The sequence below is a fragment of the Pteropus alecto genome, unplaced genomic scaffold (genome assembly GCF_000325575.1).
Source record: "Pteropus alecto unplaced genomic scaffold, ASM32557v1 scaffold92, whole genome shotgun sequence".
In the NCBI taxonomy this organism is placed as follows: Eukaryota; Metazoa; Chordata; class Mammalia; order Chiroptera; family Pteropodidae; genus Pteropus; species Pteropus alecto.
Window position 1 is genome coordinate 3555591 of NW_006432447.1, and position 19111 is coordinate 3574701.

A 19111-nucleotide genomic window follows, 5' to 3' on the forward strand; every position below is an offset into this window, starting at 1 on the left:
ACCTCCACCTTTTTTTCTTTAAGCTCCCTAGTTGATGTTATCCATTACCATTACTTTAATTTAAAGACTTCTATACAGGCAAACCTTGCATTATTGCACTTCACTTTATTGTGCTTTTCAGACATTGCGTTTTTTTACAGATTGAAAGTTTGTGGCAATCTTGCATCGAGCAAGTTTATTGGTCCCATTTTTCCAATAGGCTCAGATAATAGCATTTTTTAGCAATAAAGTATTTTTTAATTAAGATATGTACATTGCTTTTTTAGACATAATGCTATTGCACACTTAATAGACTACAGTATAAATAACTTCTGTATGCACTGGGAAACCAGAATATTCATGTGACTCACTTTTATTGTGATATTCACTTTATTACAGTGGTCTGGAACCAAACCCACGATATCTCCAAGGTATGCCTGTATATGTTGATGACGCCCACATGTTTATCTCCAACCTAGACTTCTCCTAAGCTACAGTAATATGAATCCCACCTCCTACTATCTGTGAGGGGCAAGCTAGGTCCTGAGGGGCAGTGGAATGCAGTTCCTACCCTCAGAGCTCATTAGAGGAAGCAGATAGTGTATTACATTGAAGGGATGACTGGGAGACTTTTCATGTATTTATTTTGTACTGCTAAAAGCGAAAGGCTACAGTCAAAGGATTAGTTCTGGAATACATGTGACACTATTTGACATTTCCTTAATATTAAGATTCCAGATAAAAAATGTCTACGGTTAAACTAATATCATTACATACCAACTGCTTTAAACTAGAGGATCAACCTATCTGCACAGATTAGAAAGATATGAAGATGTCCGCTTTTAGAAACACAAATCAAGCAGCACCAATTTTATTTTACAGTGTTTATTATAGTAAAAGTTCCTCTGGTAAAACATTAGTGATTTTGGTCTGTATCTTATTTTCCATTTGGCTTTAACACATTTTACATTATTTACAAAATGAATTGCAGGGGTTTTTCGTATATAATTTTTTCTTGACCCTTGGTACATTACATGGCAGACTAATGTACTGAGATGTACATATTGAATATATTTAATTATCAAAGTAATTTAAAAGTCCTGATCTTTACTTCTTAAGATTAATGTTCATTAACATGAAGTCATTCAAGAATCTCTGGGATTTCTCTATTATCCACAATGAGAGTATGAATAATCCCTTCTTTCCGCTTTCCACTACTGACAGCCTTTATGTAACAGTCATGGTTCGCAATACTGAAGTGAGTTTCAGTCCCATCATCTACAAACTCACCCTAGGCCAACAAAAGAAAGAGGAATTAGTGTTCGGAAAAATTTTTCTTTGTCTAGAGCGTTAACACCATCTAAAAGGATAGAATAATAAAATACAGATTAGTTAAATGTTAAGCTTTGCAAAATTAGAAGCCTGTATTTAGATGCCTTTTACATTCTGCTATGAATTGGAAGTTTCTTGTTTGTACCCCCTACATTCTAAGAACCTGAAGTTTCACAAGGAAAAAAAACATGTACCTAATGACTATGTGTCTATAACATATACTATGTAGACATAATTTTTTAAAAGTAAAAATGATAAGCATGATAGCAAACATTAGTTAGTTACTTTACACTAAGAATAGTTTACCTGCATTACTTCATTGTGTCCTCACAATAACTCTAATAGAAGTACTATTATCCTTATTTTATAGATAAGGAAATTGAGGCACAGAGTGGTTAAGTTAAATAACTTGCTGAAGGTCCTAGTTAGTAAAGGATGTAGTATTCTTAACTACTCTGAAAATCTGATTCCTCAGGGTGTAAATGGTTTACAATAAAATACACAGATAACATAAAATCAAGCACTACTAAATCTAGACCTGCTCTGTCCTATACAGTAGCCACTAGCCACATGTAGCAAGTCAACACTTAAAAAATGTGGTCTGACATGAGACTTGCTTTTAAGTGTAAAATAAACACTGGATTTACAGCTTCTTGGCAATGTTACAGATACTTTGAGATAAAAAGAAGAAAATAAGCTGTAACACGGGCAGCAAGAGCAGGTGTGCATAGTACTGGGGAGGCTGCCCAGATACGGAGCCACCAGAATGCCCTGCAAACTAGGCTGTAGTTACAATGCAGACAGAACTGGGATATGAAGAGCTACCGTCCACACACTTGTGATTTCCCATCAATTACTGATGGACAAAGACATTGTGAATAAACATTATTTTCAGCTTCTTATTTATAACCACATTCTTAATACCATAAAACAACATTCTCTCTACATTTGCACTGGAGAATTCCTTGAGGGTGGAAGGGAATGTGACTTACAACTGCTGATTCTCCATCTAGAGAATTAAAGGGTAAGAAAGTAAGAACAGAAGGGACCACCAGATGTGGCGTTGGGCACACAATAGGTACTCAACCCATGTTAATGGTAACTGAAGCTCTTCTAAAAGGGGCCATAAATACTGAAGAGTTCTCAGAGCCTCTCTGCATAAAAGAAGTCCCTATCAGTAGATTTAACTGCTGAAGTTTGGGAGGATCAATTTTGAGTGAGTGAGTCCTGGTTAAATTTCCCATCAAGAATTAATACCAGGATTAAGAAATAGTAACTTTTGATTGCTGGTTTGGGTACTTGTCAAGAAGCAGAAGGCCAGTTATAAGACCCAGCAGGTTCTAGGTAGTCTGCTGAGTAACTTCATCCCACACTTCTTCTCACCTTTCTATACCTATAAAAAGAAATAACGGCAGCAACTATAATTGTACAACTAGCAAAAATGTGACCAGAGAGTTTCTTCTCTCTAGCTTTGGTGTTCACCCAAAGCCAGCATGAAAGGTAGATACCAAGGATAGTATCCCCTGCTTACCAGGAGACCCCATAACATATGGGAGTTTCCATCCAGTGATTTCAGCTCCTAGTCCCACGCTCTGTTTCCCACGATAGTTTCCACTTCCTCCCTATGCTGTGTACACTGCACCACTATTATTTCATTTCCATTTGAAATTCACTCCTATATTCATCCCACCCACAACATTAACGGTACAAGCAGCCAATAGCAAAAGCCAAACACACTGGAGTTTAGATGGGGATTTTATTGTGCATGGCTACAATGAGTGTGTAGCCTCTTAGCACTGCTAATCTACAAATCCCATTGTCTTCTGGGGTTTGTAACAGTGCCTGTTCCTGTTTGCCTTCATGTCGTCATCTGACATTATTGTGCATCACTTCTTTTTCAAAAATTTCGCTTTTAGAAAAGTACCATCTGCTTTGAGTGTGTGGTGTAAAGCCTTCTATGCAAAGTATGACCTGTGGACCAGCAGCATGGGCATCAGGAAGGAAATGTTAGAATTTGCATTTTAACAAGATCCCAGGTGATTTCTATGCAAGCAAGTTGGAGAAGCAGTGGTATAAAGCACCTCTTTAACACAGATAAACACAGCAGGACGCAGCTTTTGTAGGAGAAATTTTTTAGTGTGGGCACTCTTAAGGATATTGTCTAGGAAAAGAAAGGTAGCATGTGAGGTTGGTGCAAGCTCACAATGAAAACTGTTTCCAAATCCTTACTGCCTCAGGTACTGTCCAGGAGAGGTTTTCAGGTTTTGGAGTCTGGAGTAATTCATCTTTTTGTTTTCAATCAACTGAACCTTGGCTAATTATAAAGTCTCCATAATTAGGAATTGTAGCAACATTTCAGGGTAACTTATACACACGGTGCTAAGAGTAATCAAAAGGTCAACTTACTGCTGTCTCCATTTTTTTACCATTGCACCATACATCCATAGTGTCTTTTTCTGTAAAATAACAAATTAAAAAATTACAATGTATGATATAAAACTAAAGTTAACTCTTTATATTTATTATATTAAGAAAAATTTGATATATTGGATTTCTAAAAGTCCATTAACTTTTCATTGCTTTGAAATTCTTCTAAATTTGAAGGAACTTTGTTCATAGACAAAATCAGAATTAAACAAAACACTTTTAAAAGAAAATCATGGTCCCGATACAAATTGATGAAGACTTGGTAAATAAATACTGAAGGACAATCTTTAGAGGAGAATGCATACAAATGAATGTGAGGAGGGACCTTTCCACACAGAATGTCCTTTAATATGTCACTAGATGATTCCCCCTGCCTCTCACACTGACCCAACTGGATGATGGCACAAAGGGACCACCAAAAAAGGCTGCCCTAGGCTTCATATAGGATAGACAGTATGTCGGATGTAGAAATTTAGCCTTAGATTTCTTACTGGATAGCAATAATCTCTATTCATTTTTGTAATGGTTTCACCTTAGGGAAATATTATTGGATTATGAGAAAACACACAGGAATATCTGGTAGACTGTTAAATACAATGCTGACACAACAGAACAAAATGCTGCCACGATACACTTGGGCATTAGGTAAACTGCCACAGTTCATTCAGGGAGGTGTGTATGTGTGTGTGTATGTGCACAAACGCATGCGCATTTTGGGGAGAGGATCCCTACACCCACCTGTGAATGTTAGGGTCCTGGGCAGGAAGAGAAGATTGTGCTCATCAAGCAACCAGAGATGAGCTTTGGGTATTATAATGAAAACTAGAGAGGAGCATGACCTGTGTGTGTGCACAAGGAGTCCAGGGGTTTGAAGACTGGCCTGGGGGTCAAGGCTGAGACACCAGTCTGGGGCTTGATACTACTCTATGTGCCATCTACTCTAGCACATAGTCTAAGGGAGATTCTTCCCACACCTCAAGATGGGAGCCTCACTTAGAGAGTGGAGAAAGGACTTTAAGCTGAGCCAGAGGGAGAGAGAAAGGCAGAGGGGCCCCAATAGCAGCCTGAGTAGAAGCATCGACAGCCACCGCTGCAAAGAAACCCAGCTTGTCTCAACACGTGATCAGATCACACAGTGCTAAAATAAACCATGATGGTGGTGAAAATTGGAATTTTATTAAGTATGCCTACTGAACATGTGCATATGCTCAGATTTTCTATTAAAGCTATTAACGTGCCTCTGAAGAACATCAATAATCCAGAAGCCATAAAAGAAAAATGGGATAAATCTGACTACATAAAAGTAAAAAAGATTTCTGCATTAAAAAAACCATGCACACACATAAGTCAAGTCATAAAATAAATGACAAACTGGGAAAAAAATATTTGAAACTCACAGCACATACAGAGGGCTAATCTTAGTAATATAAGGACCCCTACAAATCAAGGAAAGACCAACAAAAGAAAACGGTTCAAGGGACACAGGCATTAACAGAAAAGAAACACAAAAGGATCTTAAACACACGAAAAGATGTTCAACCTCACTGACTGAAAAAGGCAAATAAAAACAACACTGAAATACCATTTTTCACCTGGAAGAATATAAAAAATCTCAAAATCCAACAACATGCTTTGTTGGAGTACCTGTGGAAAAATAGGTAGAGTACAAAATGGTAAAAACACCACAGTGGGCAACTGGGCAAAATACACTAAGATGACATATGCAATTATTGTTTGACCCAGCAATCCTACTCTCCCACTGCTGGGAATTTGTCTTGAAGAGAAATGTGCACTATATTCCAAGAGCTTGTGAACAAAGCTATTCATTCAACACTGTTTCTAACAGCAACAGATGAGAAACAGGCCATGTCCATCAGTTGGGAATGAGTTAAAAACTATTTTATTTACTACTGAAATTTACCCTGAAGCTATAAAAAAAAAAGCATGAGAAAGTTCTTTATATACTGATATAAAAGGATCTTCAGAATATATTAATAGATCAATAATAAAGATGATTTTATGTAATAAGGGAGGAATAAAATATTTATATTTGCTTGAAGCTGAATAAAGAAACACTAGGACTCACTTAAAAATGGCTATCTTTATGGGGGAAATGGTGAATGGGAACAGGAAGCAAGATTTCTTAAAGTATCTTTCTATGTCATTTTGATTTCTGAATTATATATCACCTATTCGAAAGTATATGTTAATAAAAGAACATATCAATCTGATAAGCCATGAAATCAATTAAGCTCAGTGAATTATAGGAGGTACTGGAGCATATTCACCTTGGAGCCTCTCCTCTCTGCCTACCTGCAGATTCCCTCAGCTCACATGACCAATAGCTGGGGAGTCTACAGATAAATCCTGGGCAGGTATGTTCAGCAACTGCTCTTACAGAAGTCCAAGGTTGCAGTGCAGAGACAGAATTTCTTCTCAACAAGAAGTTTCAGCATCATAGTACTTTACTCTTACTTTTCCTCCCACAGTGTTCAGTGGGGTGGTGATTCCAGACCTAACAATGCTGACCAGAGCTATCTTCGGATTCCTTGTGTGCCTCACATCTTTTAGGTGGTGAAAAACAAGGTACAGGATCTTTGAGGTCAGAGAGTGCTAGGTTCAAATCCCAGCTTCATGATTTACTAGCAGTACCCTTTGGCAAGTCACCATTACCCTGAGCCTCAATTAGCCTCAGTTTCCTCATGGGTGAAATGAAGATGATAACACTTTTCTTGTAGGTTGTTATAAGGATTAGAAATAACTTATGGAAAATGCCTAGCAAAATATCTGGCACAGAATATGGCCTCTCAGTACATTGTACTGTTTTTGTTATTATGAGCTTTTTCTGGACTTGTTCTGTTTTAGCTTCTCAATATAAAATTTAGAAAGTTATATAATATTATTTGAAATTTGTCATATAATATGTAGATAATTCTTACCCTAAAACTCAGGATAAGTCCATTCTTTGCCCATGAGATAAAATAATAACCACAAATAATGTTTTTTAAAGAACTCACTATGTGAGACACACTAAGTACTTTATATGTACTAACTCTATTAAACCTCATTCTCACAACTCTATGATGGGGATCCTATTATTATACCCATTTTACAGAAGAGGAGACCAAGGCTCAGAGGGAAGTAATTTGCCCATCACACAGCTCTGATCCTAGTGCCTGCATTCTTCATCTGTAATCTGCAGAATGTAGGCCTTAAGTCAGAATAGTCTGGGGTTTAGTGGATCTTGGAAGTGGAAGCCCAAGCAATATGAATACTCTAGGCAATTTTGCTTTATGTCATTAAACAGCTTGGGCCTCATCCTTTCACCAGGTCGCTTGCAGACAAGCAGCAAAAAGGACAAGTCTGGGCTGAACTTTGTCTCTCAGGCTCAAGAAAGGCTGCAAATGGATAGAGAGGAGCAAAGACAGACAAGGAGTGGAAGGAGGAAATGTAGAGATTTTAAAGGCCTAAAAGAAGCCACTGTGGATATGTAGGTTCCTGGGCCTTTAAAAGAAAATTAGAAGCTAAGCACAGTTTAGGTAGTCTCTTCAATTTCAATATGTAAAGTTAATATCAATTGTATTACAATGTTGGTTTCATCATACGAAACCCAGTATGTTAAAAGGTGTTGATACTAATTCTAATCCTTTCAAAACTAAAATATCCTTTAGGAAGTAATGAGATAAAGTGGTTCTCAAATTTTATTGTAGAGTGAGCCACTACATTTCTAAACACATCGTTATGAAATTTTGAAAACAAAAGATAAAGGTGAACCCCCAAAAACTTCCAGAAAGAAAAAAATGAGATCCAGACTGGCATGAAACCTCTCATTCAAACCATGGAGAATAGAAGATAATGGAACAAGGCTTTCAAAAATTCTGAGGAAAAAAAAAGATTTTGAAGCTAAAACTATACTCAGCAAAAATATCAATTTTCCATGAGGGCCAAGTAATGTTTATTTGATGGACAGTCTTTTATTAGGAAGTTACTGAAGGATATTTTCCTGTAAACAGAGGCAAAACTGGCAGTTTTGGGATTTGATAACTGGAGTTGTCAAATCAAGAGTTTCATGAAAGTAAGCCCTGCAAGGCCACTATGCAGCAGGCTTGGAAAGCAACCTATTTAGTTTCATTTCAAACAGGAAGTCAACAGATGCCCAAGAACATTGTCATTGAGAATGAAAATAATTTCAAGCAATAAATAGCATGGGTAAAAATGCTAACAGACATTAGGAATATGAACAAAGACAAGATATATATCCATACAATAAATAAGATATATATCTTTACAATAAGTAAAGAGAAAGACAATCAGAAAGCCAGAAAAAAAAAACTACAAAAAAAATCATGGTCTAACTATCAAGAAAACTAAAATGAGGTAAAATTTTGAGTTATTGGTAGATTAGAAAACAGAAGTCCCATTTGACCTTGATACTAAAAACAGCTTGCTTTGAATGTCACAGAGGGGTGTGACCATAATATAGAGAAAGAATGTAACCACAGCCCACGTAAAATATTTACATAATCATAACGATGTAAGTGTTATTTATTGGTTTTTAATGTTAGAATCAACCTATAGAAAAAAAACAGAAAACTTAATTATGGCCTCAGAACAGAATGCAAATATTAACTATTTTGATGGTGTAAAACAAAAGGTAGAAGAAAAAAAAGATGGGAAGTGACTGAAAGTGGAAAAGCAGAGGTAGGGGAAACTGGCATGTTTATAGCCTGATCTTATACAATGGAAGACGAAGTGAATTTAAAAGTTGGTGAGGAAGATTGTGGTAGTGGCAGCAGACGCATGATTTTTTTTTTGCTCCCTCTAACCTCTAAAACAAAACCAAAAACATAACAAAACCAAATACCCATGGACAGTATCTATACCACAAACTGTGCAATACTGATAGGTAGCAGGAAATCACTGGACAACTACAAGACCTGTAGCACGCAGAGGGAAACAGAGGGAAGCAACAGGGCCTCTGATGGATCTAGGAATCCCCAAACCACTGTCCCAGTTTTAATTGCAAAGTTGGGAGAGCCAATTTGTGAACAGCAGCTGAAACTGGAAGGGGTTTTACATATTATAACCATTAATGGAATATAGGAGGAGTGTGGTGAAGTCTGAAAGGGCTAAAGCAGTCTGGGCCCCACAAACCATAAAACGAATTCAGCCAAAGCTCCCTTCTAGTACAAAACCTCACACTGAGAAGAAACTTCTGGGAAGGGAATCCAATTAAGCGGCCCAGGAACACCAGAGTAAAGAGATTTAGAAAAAAGTGGGGAAGGAAACAGCAGGCATCTCAGAAAGTATGTTCCTGTGACTTTTAACATAATCCAAAAACATTAGAAAAGGGAATTCCAGAACCTGAAGTTTAAAAAGCTGTCCAAAACCACATTTCCGAATTCTACAAATTCAGAAACACTTAAGTTCCTGTAAAAATGAGCAAAGAAGGGTATTGAGCTCTAGCTCCATAAAAAATTATAACTACTACCATCATTACAGATAATAAAAGCATCTGAAAGATGTCTACAAAAGATAAAATACTACTTCAAAGTGAGCTAAAATAAATAAAATCATACAAGATATGAAAGAATAACAAAGATTAGAAAAACTGAGAAGTGAAGTAAATAGAAATAAAAATAATTTCAGAAATGAAAACTAAACTAAAAGGAACTCAAAACAAATAAACAACAAATACTTCCTCACAGAAACAGAAGATGAAGAGGAGAAAATTTTAAAAATCAAAAAGAAATAAAGATGACAAGACAGGCCACAGACTGGGAGAAACTATCTACAAAACACGTATCTGATAAAGAACTTGTATCTGAAATATACAAAGAACTCTTAAAACTCAACCATATGAAAACAAACAACCCAATTAAAAAATGGGCAAAAGTCTGCACAAACAAACGGATCACTAAAGAAGATACACAGATTGCAAATAAGCATGTGAAAAGATGTTCAACACCATATTAAAATGAGATATCATTACACACTTATCTGAATGGGCAAAATCCAAAACACTGACAACACTGCTGTCAAGGACATGGCGCAACAGGAACTCTCATTCATTGCTGGTGGGAATGCAAAAACTCTGGAGGACAGTTTAGAGGTTTCTTACAAAACTAAACATACTCTTACTATATGCTCCAGCAATCAAGCCTCTTAGTTAATTTACCCAACTGATTTAAAAATTTATGTCCATATAATGAACTGTACATGAATGTTTATATAGCAGCTTTATTCATAACTGCCAAAAATTGGAAGCAACCAAAATATCCTTCAGTAGGTGATTGAATAAACAAACTGTGGTGCATCCATACAACGGACTATTATTCAGCAATTAGAAGAAATGAGCTATCAAGCCATGAAAAGACAGAGAGGAATCTTAAATGCATATTGGTTAGAAAAAGAAGCTAATGTGAAAAGCTACATACTGTATGACCAATTTATGTGACATTCTGGAAAAGACAAACTATCGAGATAGTAAAAAGACCAGGGGTTGCCAGGGGTTGGGAGAGAGAGGGGCACAGGGGTGGATAAGGAAGAGCACAGGATTTTCAGGGTAATGAAACTATTCTGTATGTCGCTCTAAAGGCAGAATATGACATTATACATTTGGCAACACCCATAGTACTGTATAATGCAAACATTAACTCTAATGTAAACTAGTAATTTCAGTTAATAATAGTATTCAATATTGTTTTGCTAATTGTGACCAATATACCACACCAATGCAAGATGTTAATAATAGGGAAAACTGAGAGGGGCAGGTAGAGGGAGGATATGAGAAATCTGTACTTTCTTCTTTTCTTTAAACTTAAAACTACTCTAGAAAATAAATCTTAATTTAAAAGAGAGGGAAGAAGGCAGACAGGAAGAAGGGAGAGAGAGGAGAGAGAGTTGTGGGGCGGGGAATGTGAGAGAAACTGACAAATTTAGAAGATAGGCCAAAAGATTCAATATATATACCATAGGCATCTGTGAGAAAGAAAACCAAAGCAAAGAAACAGAACTAATACTAAAATTATAATTCAGGAAAACTTTGAAAAATTTTTGATTCTACATATTGAAAAGATTTACCATGTACCTGAGAAAACTGACCAAGAATGATCATTACCTAACTTTTAAGGGAAAGAAAATTAGATTGTCATCAGACTTTTTGACAGTAACAGTTTATGCCAGAAGAAAGTGGAGCAATACCTAAGATATTTAAGAAAGGAGAATGTGAGCCAAGAACATTATATCTAGCCAAACCAAGTTTCAAGTTTAGAAGACACAAATATCATCAACATGCAAAAAGTCAATATTGTTAATCTTCCTAAGAAAAGTACTAGAGAACAAGTTTCAGACAAGCAAAATGATCAGAGACAGGAGTAATCTAATGACTTAAAAGCAATAAATAAATATTTACTTGTAGAACTAAGTGTGGGTTGGAAGGAACAGAGCGTAGTATAAAACGGCTGTTCTGCCTAACATAATACAGTACAATTAGAAAATGATATGCAAAAAATGTTTTAAATTTGTTTTGGTAACTGTATTAATGGTGGTAGTATCTGTATTGTTAATGGAAATTATTACGTAAATTATGTGGCATAAAACAAATGAGTAATTCTATTCTAATTGTATCATTCTCTGTGTCCTTGAGAAGGAAGATTCTCAGTGTGAAAGGAGAAACAGATGTTAGGTGAGGTTAAGTAAAAACCTACTATTATTCCTTAATTTGAATTACAAGTATTAGTATAAACTCATAAGCTATTTTATCTATAAAAAAATCCCTTCCTCCCTCTTTCCATCCATCCATCCATCCATCCATCCATCCATCCATCCATCCATCCATCCATCCATCCTTTCACCTATGCATGTATATAATTTCCTTGATCTATCCACTGAAAACCTAAAAATAATGAATGAGTATCCTTAAGGTATGTCCAGAGTGTGTTCCTGAAATACCATTTTTCTCTAACAAAAACCAGGTCATCTTGGAGAAATAGATTTTTCCAGGTGTGGGCAAAAAATTTTCAAAATGAGCTTAGAACATTTTGTCATACCAGAGAGGAAGGAAGCTATCAAAGTATAAACAAATGTGTCAAAAGGAATCAGGAGCCAATCTAAAGAGCATCCCAATTGGCCGAAAATGGAAAAATTTGAGCATCAATAAGGATAATAACTGCAATGTATTGAAATGCATCAAAATGTTTAAATCTATGAGTTAATGATTTAAAAACAAACAAATCTAAATGATTGTCTTTGGAGAAGAATAAGGAGCCAATTCAATACAAATTATACTTGTTCAGGCCATGCCACTCTGAACAAGCCCAATCCCGTCTGATCTCAGAAGCTAAGCAGGGTTGGGCCTGGTTAGTACTTGGATGGGAGACCACCTAGGAAGACCAGGTGCTGTAGGTGTAAAAAAATAAAAAATAAGGAATTGTAAGTTGACAAGGTCCTTGCAATCTGTGAGGTCAACCAAGGGTTGCCTCGCCTAAAAAAATAAAAAATAAATAAAATATAAAAAATAAAATACAAATTATACCTCTGTGTAACCAAATAGTAGATAACAGAAAGTTTCTCATTATAGAAGTATTCTAGCTAATGAATAAGGAATGATGGAATCAGAATATCACCATTTGGCAACTTCTAATGAGTTCATGGATGTAGGCACTAGGTATTAATGGTTACAATCATCATAAAAAACTTACAAATACCATGTGTCTCTTGATATAACAAACTGTAAAGTGGACTTCCCAGGGAGGAAAAAAACTAAATTTGACCAATTCTTCACAGTCAACTACCAATTTATAGGAAATATTAAAGACAGGAACATCACAGGAATGCAATCTACAAAATTCAGACCACAGGAAGCTCTTCAAGACAAACTGATCTAGTTTCTTCAAAAAATAAGCTAGCTATACAGGAGTTTCTGGTTTCTTTTTTTCCATTATGTGTATTTATTACTTTTTTTGTATTTATTACTTGATAAACATTTTTAATTTAAAAAAAAATTGTGTTAAAGGCATTTGCTAGCATTTGACTATACTGTAGACTCTTTAAAAGCACTAGATCTCTTCATCTACGTATCCTCAGTGCCTGGTACTCTAACTGGCATTTAGTAGGTATTCAATATTACTTAAGTAAATGAATTAATGAATTAATGAGCTGATTAAACAGTCTTAACTTAGTGAAAAAAGAAGCGGGATATACTAGGAATAACCAGAAGAGATAAAAGGTAGTAATTGGTAAATATTTGTCTATCAAGTTTGAAGGCCAATAGAAACTGAGAGCACAGAACGTAATGTGTAACAATAGAACTTACCTTAAAGATCAACAGCTTATTACTTTTTAATTTTTAATCTATTTTATCTGAACTCTGACAATTTTGATTTGCTGCAGTCATAATCCTATTGCTACCGAGAGAAAAATGCCCTTCTTACTGAGGAATCTTAAATTCCCACCTGCCTTTAGACATGCTTTTAAAGTGAAATATCAAATAATAGCAATGTCTACATCAATATATTTTTTTAAAACTCAAGTTTATAATCCTCAAATCCATCACTATAAAATCTGGTTCTCATGTTTTACGTATAAATCAGTCAATTAAATGTACTTCATTCATACAGAACACATTATAAATACATCTGCACTTACCCCCTTCCCTATTCAAAGCTCCCATAAAAGGTCTGGACAGTTAGAGAAAGTTAACAGCCATCATAAAAGCCAATAAATTCTGCAAAAACAGCACTCACTTACCCAACACAACTCTAAAGTCCTCACCATCCAAATGTAATACCCAAGTATTGGTGGTTTTTGATCTGTTTTCCATATACTTCTTGAGACTTTTCCCATTAATTTCCAGAGTATATTCATAAGCGAAACCACTAATAGCATCTATATTTATGGTTGCTTTTGTCTTTGCAGCTCCAACGCAGAAGGTTTCTTTGCCCACTAATTTGAACATCCATTCTCTTCTTACCTCTTCCTAAGTAATAAAATAGAAAAGTTGAAAACACAAAAATGGAAGAAAATTTAGTGTTTAATTTTAGAAATAATATAATTAAAATGAGATGACAATGCTAGTTAGATGTAATTTTATTAATTCATGATACAAAGGTTTTAGAAAATAAATGCATTTTAAGTTTAAAGAGTAAATGTTATAGTCTATGAATTCTATAATTATTGTTTTGCTTTTACAGCAAAATGATACAGGCCAAAATATAAAGATAACCACCGTAAGAGAAAAGCCCGAATTCACATACAAAGAATCTACATTAACAAAAGCAACCTTCTCTGTATACCATCCTTTACAAAGCAATGTTTTTTTCCTACCTTCCCATCTACATACACCACTCGTTTGCCTGATGTGGTCCCATGTTCAAACTCAATCTTATGGACTCCATCACTTAAAGCAACATCCCAAACAGCTACAAGATCTGTCATTTTTTCCAGGCTATAAGGAGGGCTAAAGGAATAAAATAAAGCAATTGTAATAGGCTAAAAACAGTAATAGCCAATTAATTCTTCCAAGATGAAAATATCAGATTTTTAAAAACCCTAAAATTATCAAATATTAAAGTGATATTACCTAAGAAATCCTAGTTACAGTACATGTAACTATCTTCTCTCTCTTAGGCACTCTTCAAGATGAAACTACTATATGTGAGTATATAGTCGGATAATTCCAAACAATGTCACCTTAATATTAATAGGATTAAGAATCTATCAGTTCATCCACGATAGTATTCTAAGCTAGGCTACAGAATAATGCTTGGAAAGGTCAGTAAAAAGTCTCTACTTCTCTCTCCCCTCATTTAAAAAGCAAAGTATTTACTATTTTTCTTTTTCAGATCCAATCACTTCAAGAGTTCTACAAATCTTTCATACTTAAACAAATAACTAGGAATTCATTTTAACAAAAAAGTTTTATTACACTAAGACTGAGAAAAAGAGGTGTCATGGAAGAAGTGTCCTACAATAGTGATTAAAATGTTATGAGAATAATTCTTGTTATTACTATATGAAATCTTATTAAAAAATAAAGGATTCTGTTTTGTCAGAAATTTCTGGCACAATTTAAACACATTGTTGATATTATTTTAATATAAGACAACGTATTATATGTGTCCCATGTGAATGATATATAAGTATTTTATTACTGATATTTTTCCTTTGAGTGAAATAACACTTTTTACAGCATTATCATAGCTAACGTTAAGTACCAGTCACTGTTCTAAGAGCTTTACATATATTAACTCATAGAATCCCACCATGAGATGGGTACTATTATTATCCCTATTTTATAGATGAGGAAACTGAGGCTCAGAGAGGATAAGGGCTTGTCTAAGGTCACAATAACAGTGAGTGGCAGACGGGATTTAAACTTAGGACTCTGGTTCCAGAGCCTGTTCTTTTAACTACATCCTATTCTTCATTCCTTTTAATCTCCTTTGTATGCTCTAAATCAGAGATGCTAAAAGGGTTTTATATCATTTTGAAGTGACTGCCAAGATTTGGAGACCTTGCATCCAGGTCCTGTGGAAGAGGATGCCACATTAGTGGTGGGCATCTCCATGCCAGGTGTTTACCACCCTTGTTCTGTGTCACAGAAAAGCAAAACCATGCATTCTTCAATTTTACAAAATGTATCCTTAAAAAAGTAGCCTGGATAAATAACTCTTCTGAATGATTAAAATCATCTTGAAAGCTGCAAAAGCTACTTTTATTGCAATGCAAGACATTTACCTTTCGTCATCTTCAAAGATAGGACTGTCATCTCCAGATGCCATGGTTGGCAAAACAGCCTGTAATCCAATTAGCAGCCAGGAAAGAAAAAAGCAGAATTGCAGCAAAGAAAGGTTGAGAGCAACAAAGATGATGTCTGCAAAGGGATTTTCTAATTTTGCAATCCATTTCTTAAATTGCATGCAGTTTCTGATGAAACAGCTTTTACATACAATAGAATTGCAATCTCTGCTTTTCAGGGAAAGAAGTTAAGTCATGCAAATTGGCCAATCATATGTTTCTATGTTATGCTTTTATAATTTCCTAAAACTAGAGAATAAACTCTAGTTAATTTCAAGTATCATAGCACAACAGAGCTTCAAGAGACCTAGAGGTCCTCTGGGTCCCATGCTTCTCAAATTGAGGCACAAGAAGCCCCAAGGGTATGAGGCAGTGGGTCAGGGAATACAACTACTCCAGAGTAAACAATGCATCTTCTGGAAGCATCAATGTCACTGGGTGATAACGAATTTAAAATGCAATCTGTATATTAAATTTTAGAAGGCTATATTATAGTAGAATATGTAATTTAAAAGTTTTTCAGTTAACTTCAAAGAAATATTGACTTTGCAGGAAGCAGCCAGGGATATGCTAGTTTGCTTTCTAAAAGCAATCTTAATTTACCTGCTTACTCAAGCCCACTTAATTTGCTAGTGCCAACAATGAATCCACAACAGTTTTGTGGTTTGCTCAGGTCACTCGCAGGGCCCATGCCAAAACTAGAGCCCAGTACTGTGCAAGTAAACAGTAAGTGGGCTGTAATGCTAATTAAGTTTTACTGCGATGAGAAGCACAGATATACTCACATGCACAGGAAACCCTCCACATTTGAAGATTTGGGATTAACAGTTTTACTCCTGCCAAATCTATTGAAAAATAGGCTTATTATTTTTGGCTCCTAAAATCTAGCCTAACCTCGCCTTGTCCCCACAGATGCCAAAAGGTGCTGTTTCCTTGTTAAAAAATGCGAGATTGCCAACCCTCTTTGGCTGGAAACAGCCAGAAGCCACAAATTGTTTTTAAAAAGATGTTAAGGAAGAGATGAGCAACCATAAAAGCAATACGACAGGCAAAGATAAGCTTAGAATTTTAAAATGAAAACTAGATATTCAAAACACTTTGTACCTAAAATAAATTCTTTTTTTATTATTAGCACCTTAAAATTTGTAGATTGTTCTAGTCTTAGGAAACCTACAGTATCTCCTATGAAAGTGGAGAGTATCCTGCAACTATGAAAGCAAAGGGAATATAGCACAACAGAGTAAGCCAAACAGCATAATAACTTGGATAAGGCATCCTTTGCAAATCAGACTGAACTTAGGGATATCATTCAAATTTTGCCTTACAACTTTTAGAGACTAGAAAACTCAGAAATTCAACAATTCAGACTTGAAAGAACTGCCCGGTTTTCCATTATAAGGAACTTATATGTTAGTATTATCATACTAACATATGGCATGGTACCATCTTAATTACAATAACTTTTCATATAGGTATAAAAGACAACACAACAAATTAGAAGAGAGGTTAGTAATCAAGATCACATTTATTTAAAAAAATTTTTTCTCTAAACTATCAACATTCATTCATATATTCAACATTTATTTATGGACTATCTGTTTAAGGCATTGAAATAGTTTTGAAATAGTGGTTATGGTTGTACAACACTGTAACTATACTTAATGTTACTGAATTGTTAACCCCTAAAATTGGTTAAAGTGGCAAATTTTAGCACAACTTAAAAAAAAAGTAATACCGTAATATACCAAAAAATCGAATCATATACTTTAAATGGGTATGTGAATCATACACTTTAAATTATGTGATATGTGAATTATATATCAACAAAGTTGTTAAAAAAAATCTAAGGTGCCCTGCCAGTTGTGTTTCTTCGAATGTGATTACACTTATAACCAAGAGATGATCACAGATGTCCTTGTCCCTAATTACTACCTTACTCATTTCAATGAGAAATAACTCACATAGATCTCTGAGTTACAAACTGGACTTAATAAACACATGTCATATTCTAAATTCATCCACCATGCTAATAGTTATCAAACACTTATGTGATAGGTACTGAGCTGGGCACTAAGCTCTGAGTGAGGGACTTTATCTTTATTTATCAAAAGATAAATACAGCACAGCCATGGTATTGGCTTGCAAAAGGAAGCAGTAAAGGATGGAACAGGCCCCACAAAAAAGGGATCTTAGCCTGCCAAATGGGCCGAAAGGCCAGGGAAGGCTTTGGTTTGAAACCCGGGAGAAAGGAATTAATACACTGACATTTTAAAACTCTTACACATAAATTTAATTTTCAGGATCATGTGACCAAACAGGAAAACAATCATTACAAAGAAAAATTCCCTCTATTTTAGCAAAAAGTTTTAAAAATGTAAATGAAATACGCTGGTTTTTCTTTGGAGTGTATAAATCTTTCGCCTTTCACTAAAAATGTAAATGAAAAGGACAGGAAAACAAATTTCATTTACTTTCACTGATGAGGATGATATCAGTCACTTGAAACTTATTACAAGTCTTCAAAGAAAGCTTTTTGAGTATCCAGTGACTACCTAGCAGCATAATCTTTTAAAATCCCTTCCTTAGGAACCAAACACCCCTGTTTTAGTGTATGACTTAAACATTACAACGTTTCAAATTTTTATCTAACCCCATCCTGAATTTTGTTAACTTAGGTTTAACCATATTGGGGATTGTAGTGTTTTGTCCAAGCTAAACCTAAGTCAGCTTTTTAAATTACTAAGATACTCATAGCTCCCTTTTCAGCAAAAACTCTAAGGCAGGCCTGTCATAAGGCAGGTCACTTCTTAGCAAGCAGGTGTTGATACTGTGTGCTAGGTCCCTTGTGAAGCACTGACACCTACAACAAAGTCGGGAAGCAACTTGGGCCAGGTATTCCCGAACACTACTAGAGGTACAAAAAAAGAATAGCTTTTCCGAGAAGCGTTTTGTAACATATACTACAAGCCTTATGAAAGAGTCACTCTAAACAATGATGCTCAAAAACCAGGTGGAAGAGTGCTCAACAAACTGCTTTTGTAACAGCTAAAACCTCAAAAGCACCTGTATGTTCACCATCAGGGAGAGAATCCATTAAGTAAATCACAGTCCCGTCGTCACTCAACAAACTGAAGGTCAGGCCCGGGCCAGACTGCAGGGTAGGATGCAGAGGTCAACCTGGCACACACACGAATGTAGTCCAGTGCAGTTAAGAAGAAACGTAGAAAAACATTTAAAACCACGAGAAGATAATGTATTAAGGGAAAGGAGTCAAATTACAGAACTTTCTGACCCAGGTCCTGTAAAAATAGTTTGTTCACGCTTACTTACACGGAAAAGGAGACTGAAAAGAAATACACGATAAGGTTAACCCAGGTTCTCTCTGGGGAGCAGGGGTTCAGCTCATGTGTTTCCTTCCTTGTGCTTTTCTGCTCCACTTTTTCGACAGCAACAAGTATGAATTTTATAGTTGCGGACGAAGCCAGAGCGGCGGGTCGCCGGGCCTGGCCGGGTAGAGGTGACCAGGCGGCGGGCCGGGTTCCCGCCTCTGCTTGCTGCCAGGCCGACAGGCGAC

General features: G+C 35.7%; 1 protein-coding gene and 1 pseudogene across 3 annotated transcripts in view; one reads left to right on the plus strand and one right to left on the minus strand.

Annotated features, from left to right (window-relative positions):
* Positions 1-834: 834 nt before the first annotated feature.
* FAIM (Fas apoptotic inhibitory molecule) overlaps positions 835-19111 on the minus strand; it is an 18781-nt gene continuing 504 nt past the window's right edge. The window contains exons 1-5 of one of the 3 annotated variants that reach the window (XM_015585774.2): positions 18868-19103; positions 14065-14197; positions 13489-13717; positions 3718-3767; positions 835-1270 (exon numbers count right to left, since the gene is read on the minus strand). In XM_015585774.2, the coding sequence (XP_015441260.1) occupies positions 1121-1270; positions 3718-3767; positions 13489-13717; positions 14065-14175 (540 nt within the window). In that variant the 5' untranslated portion in view covers positions 14176-14197; positions 18868-19103 and the 3' untranslated portion in view covers positions 835-1120. The other 2 variants (XM_025043591.1, XM_006907197.3) reach the window with 2 other exon arrangements.
* On the plus strand, positions 12026-12147 carry LOC112475994 (annotated as a pseudogene).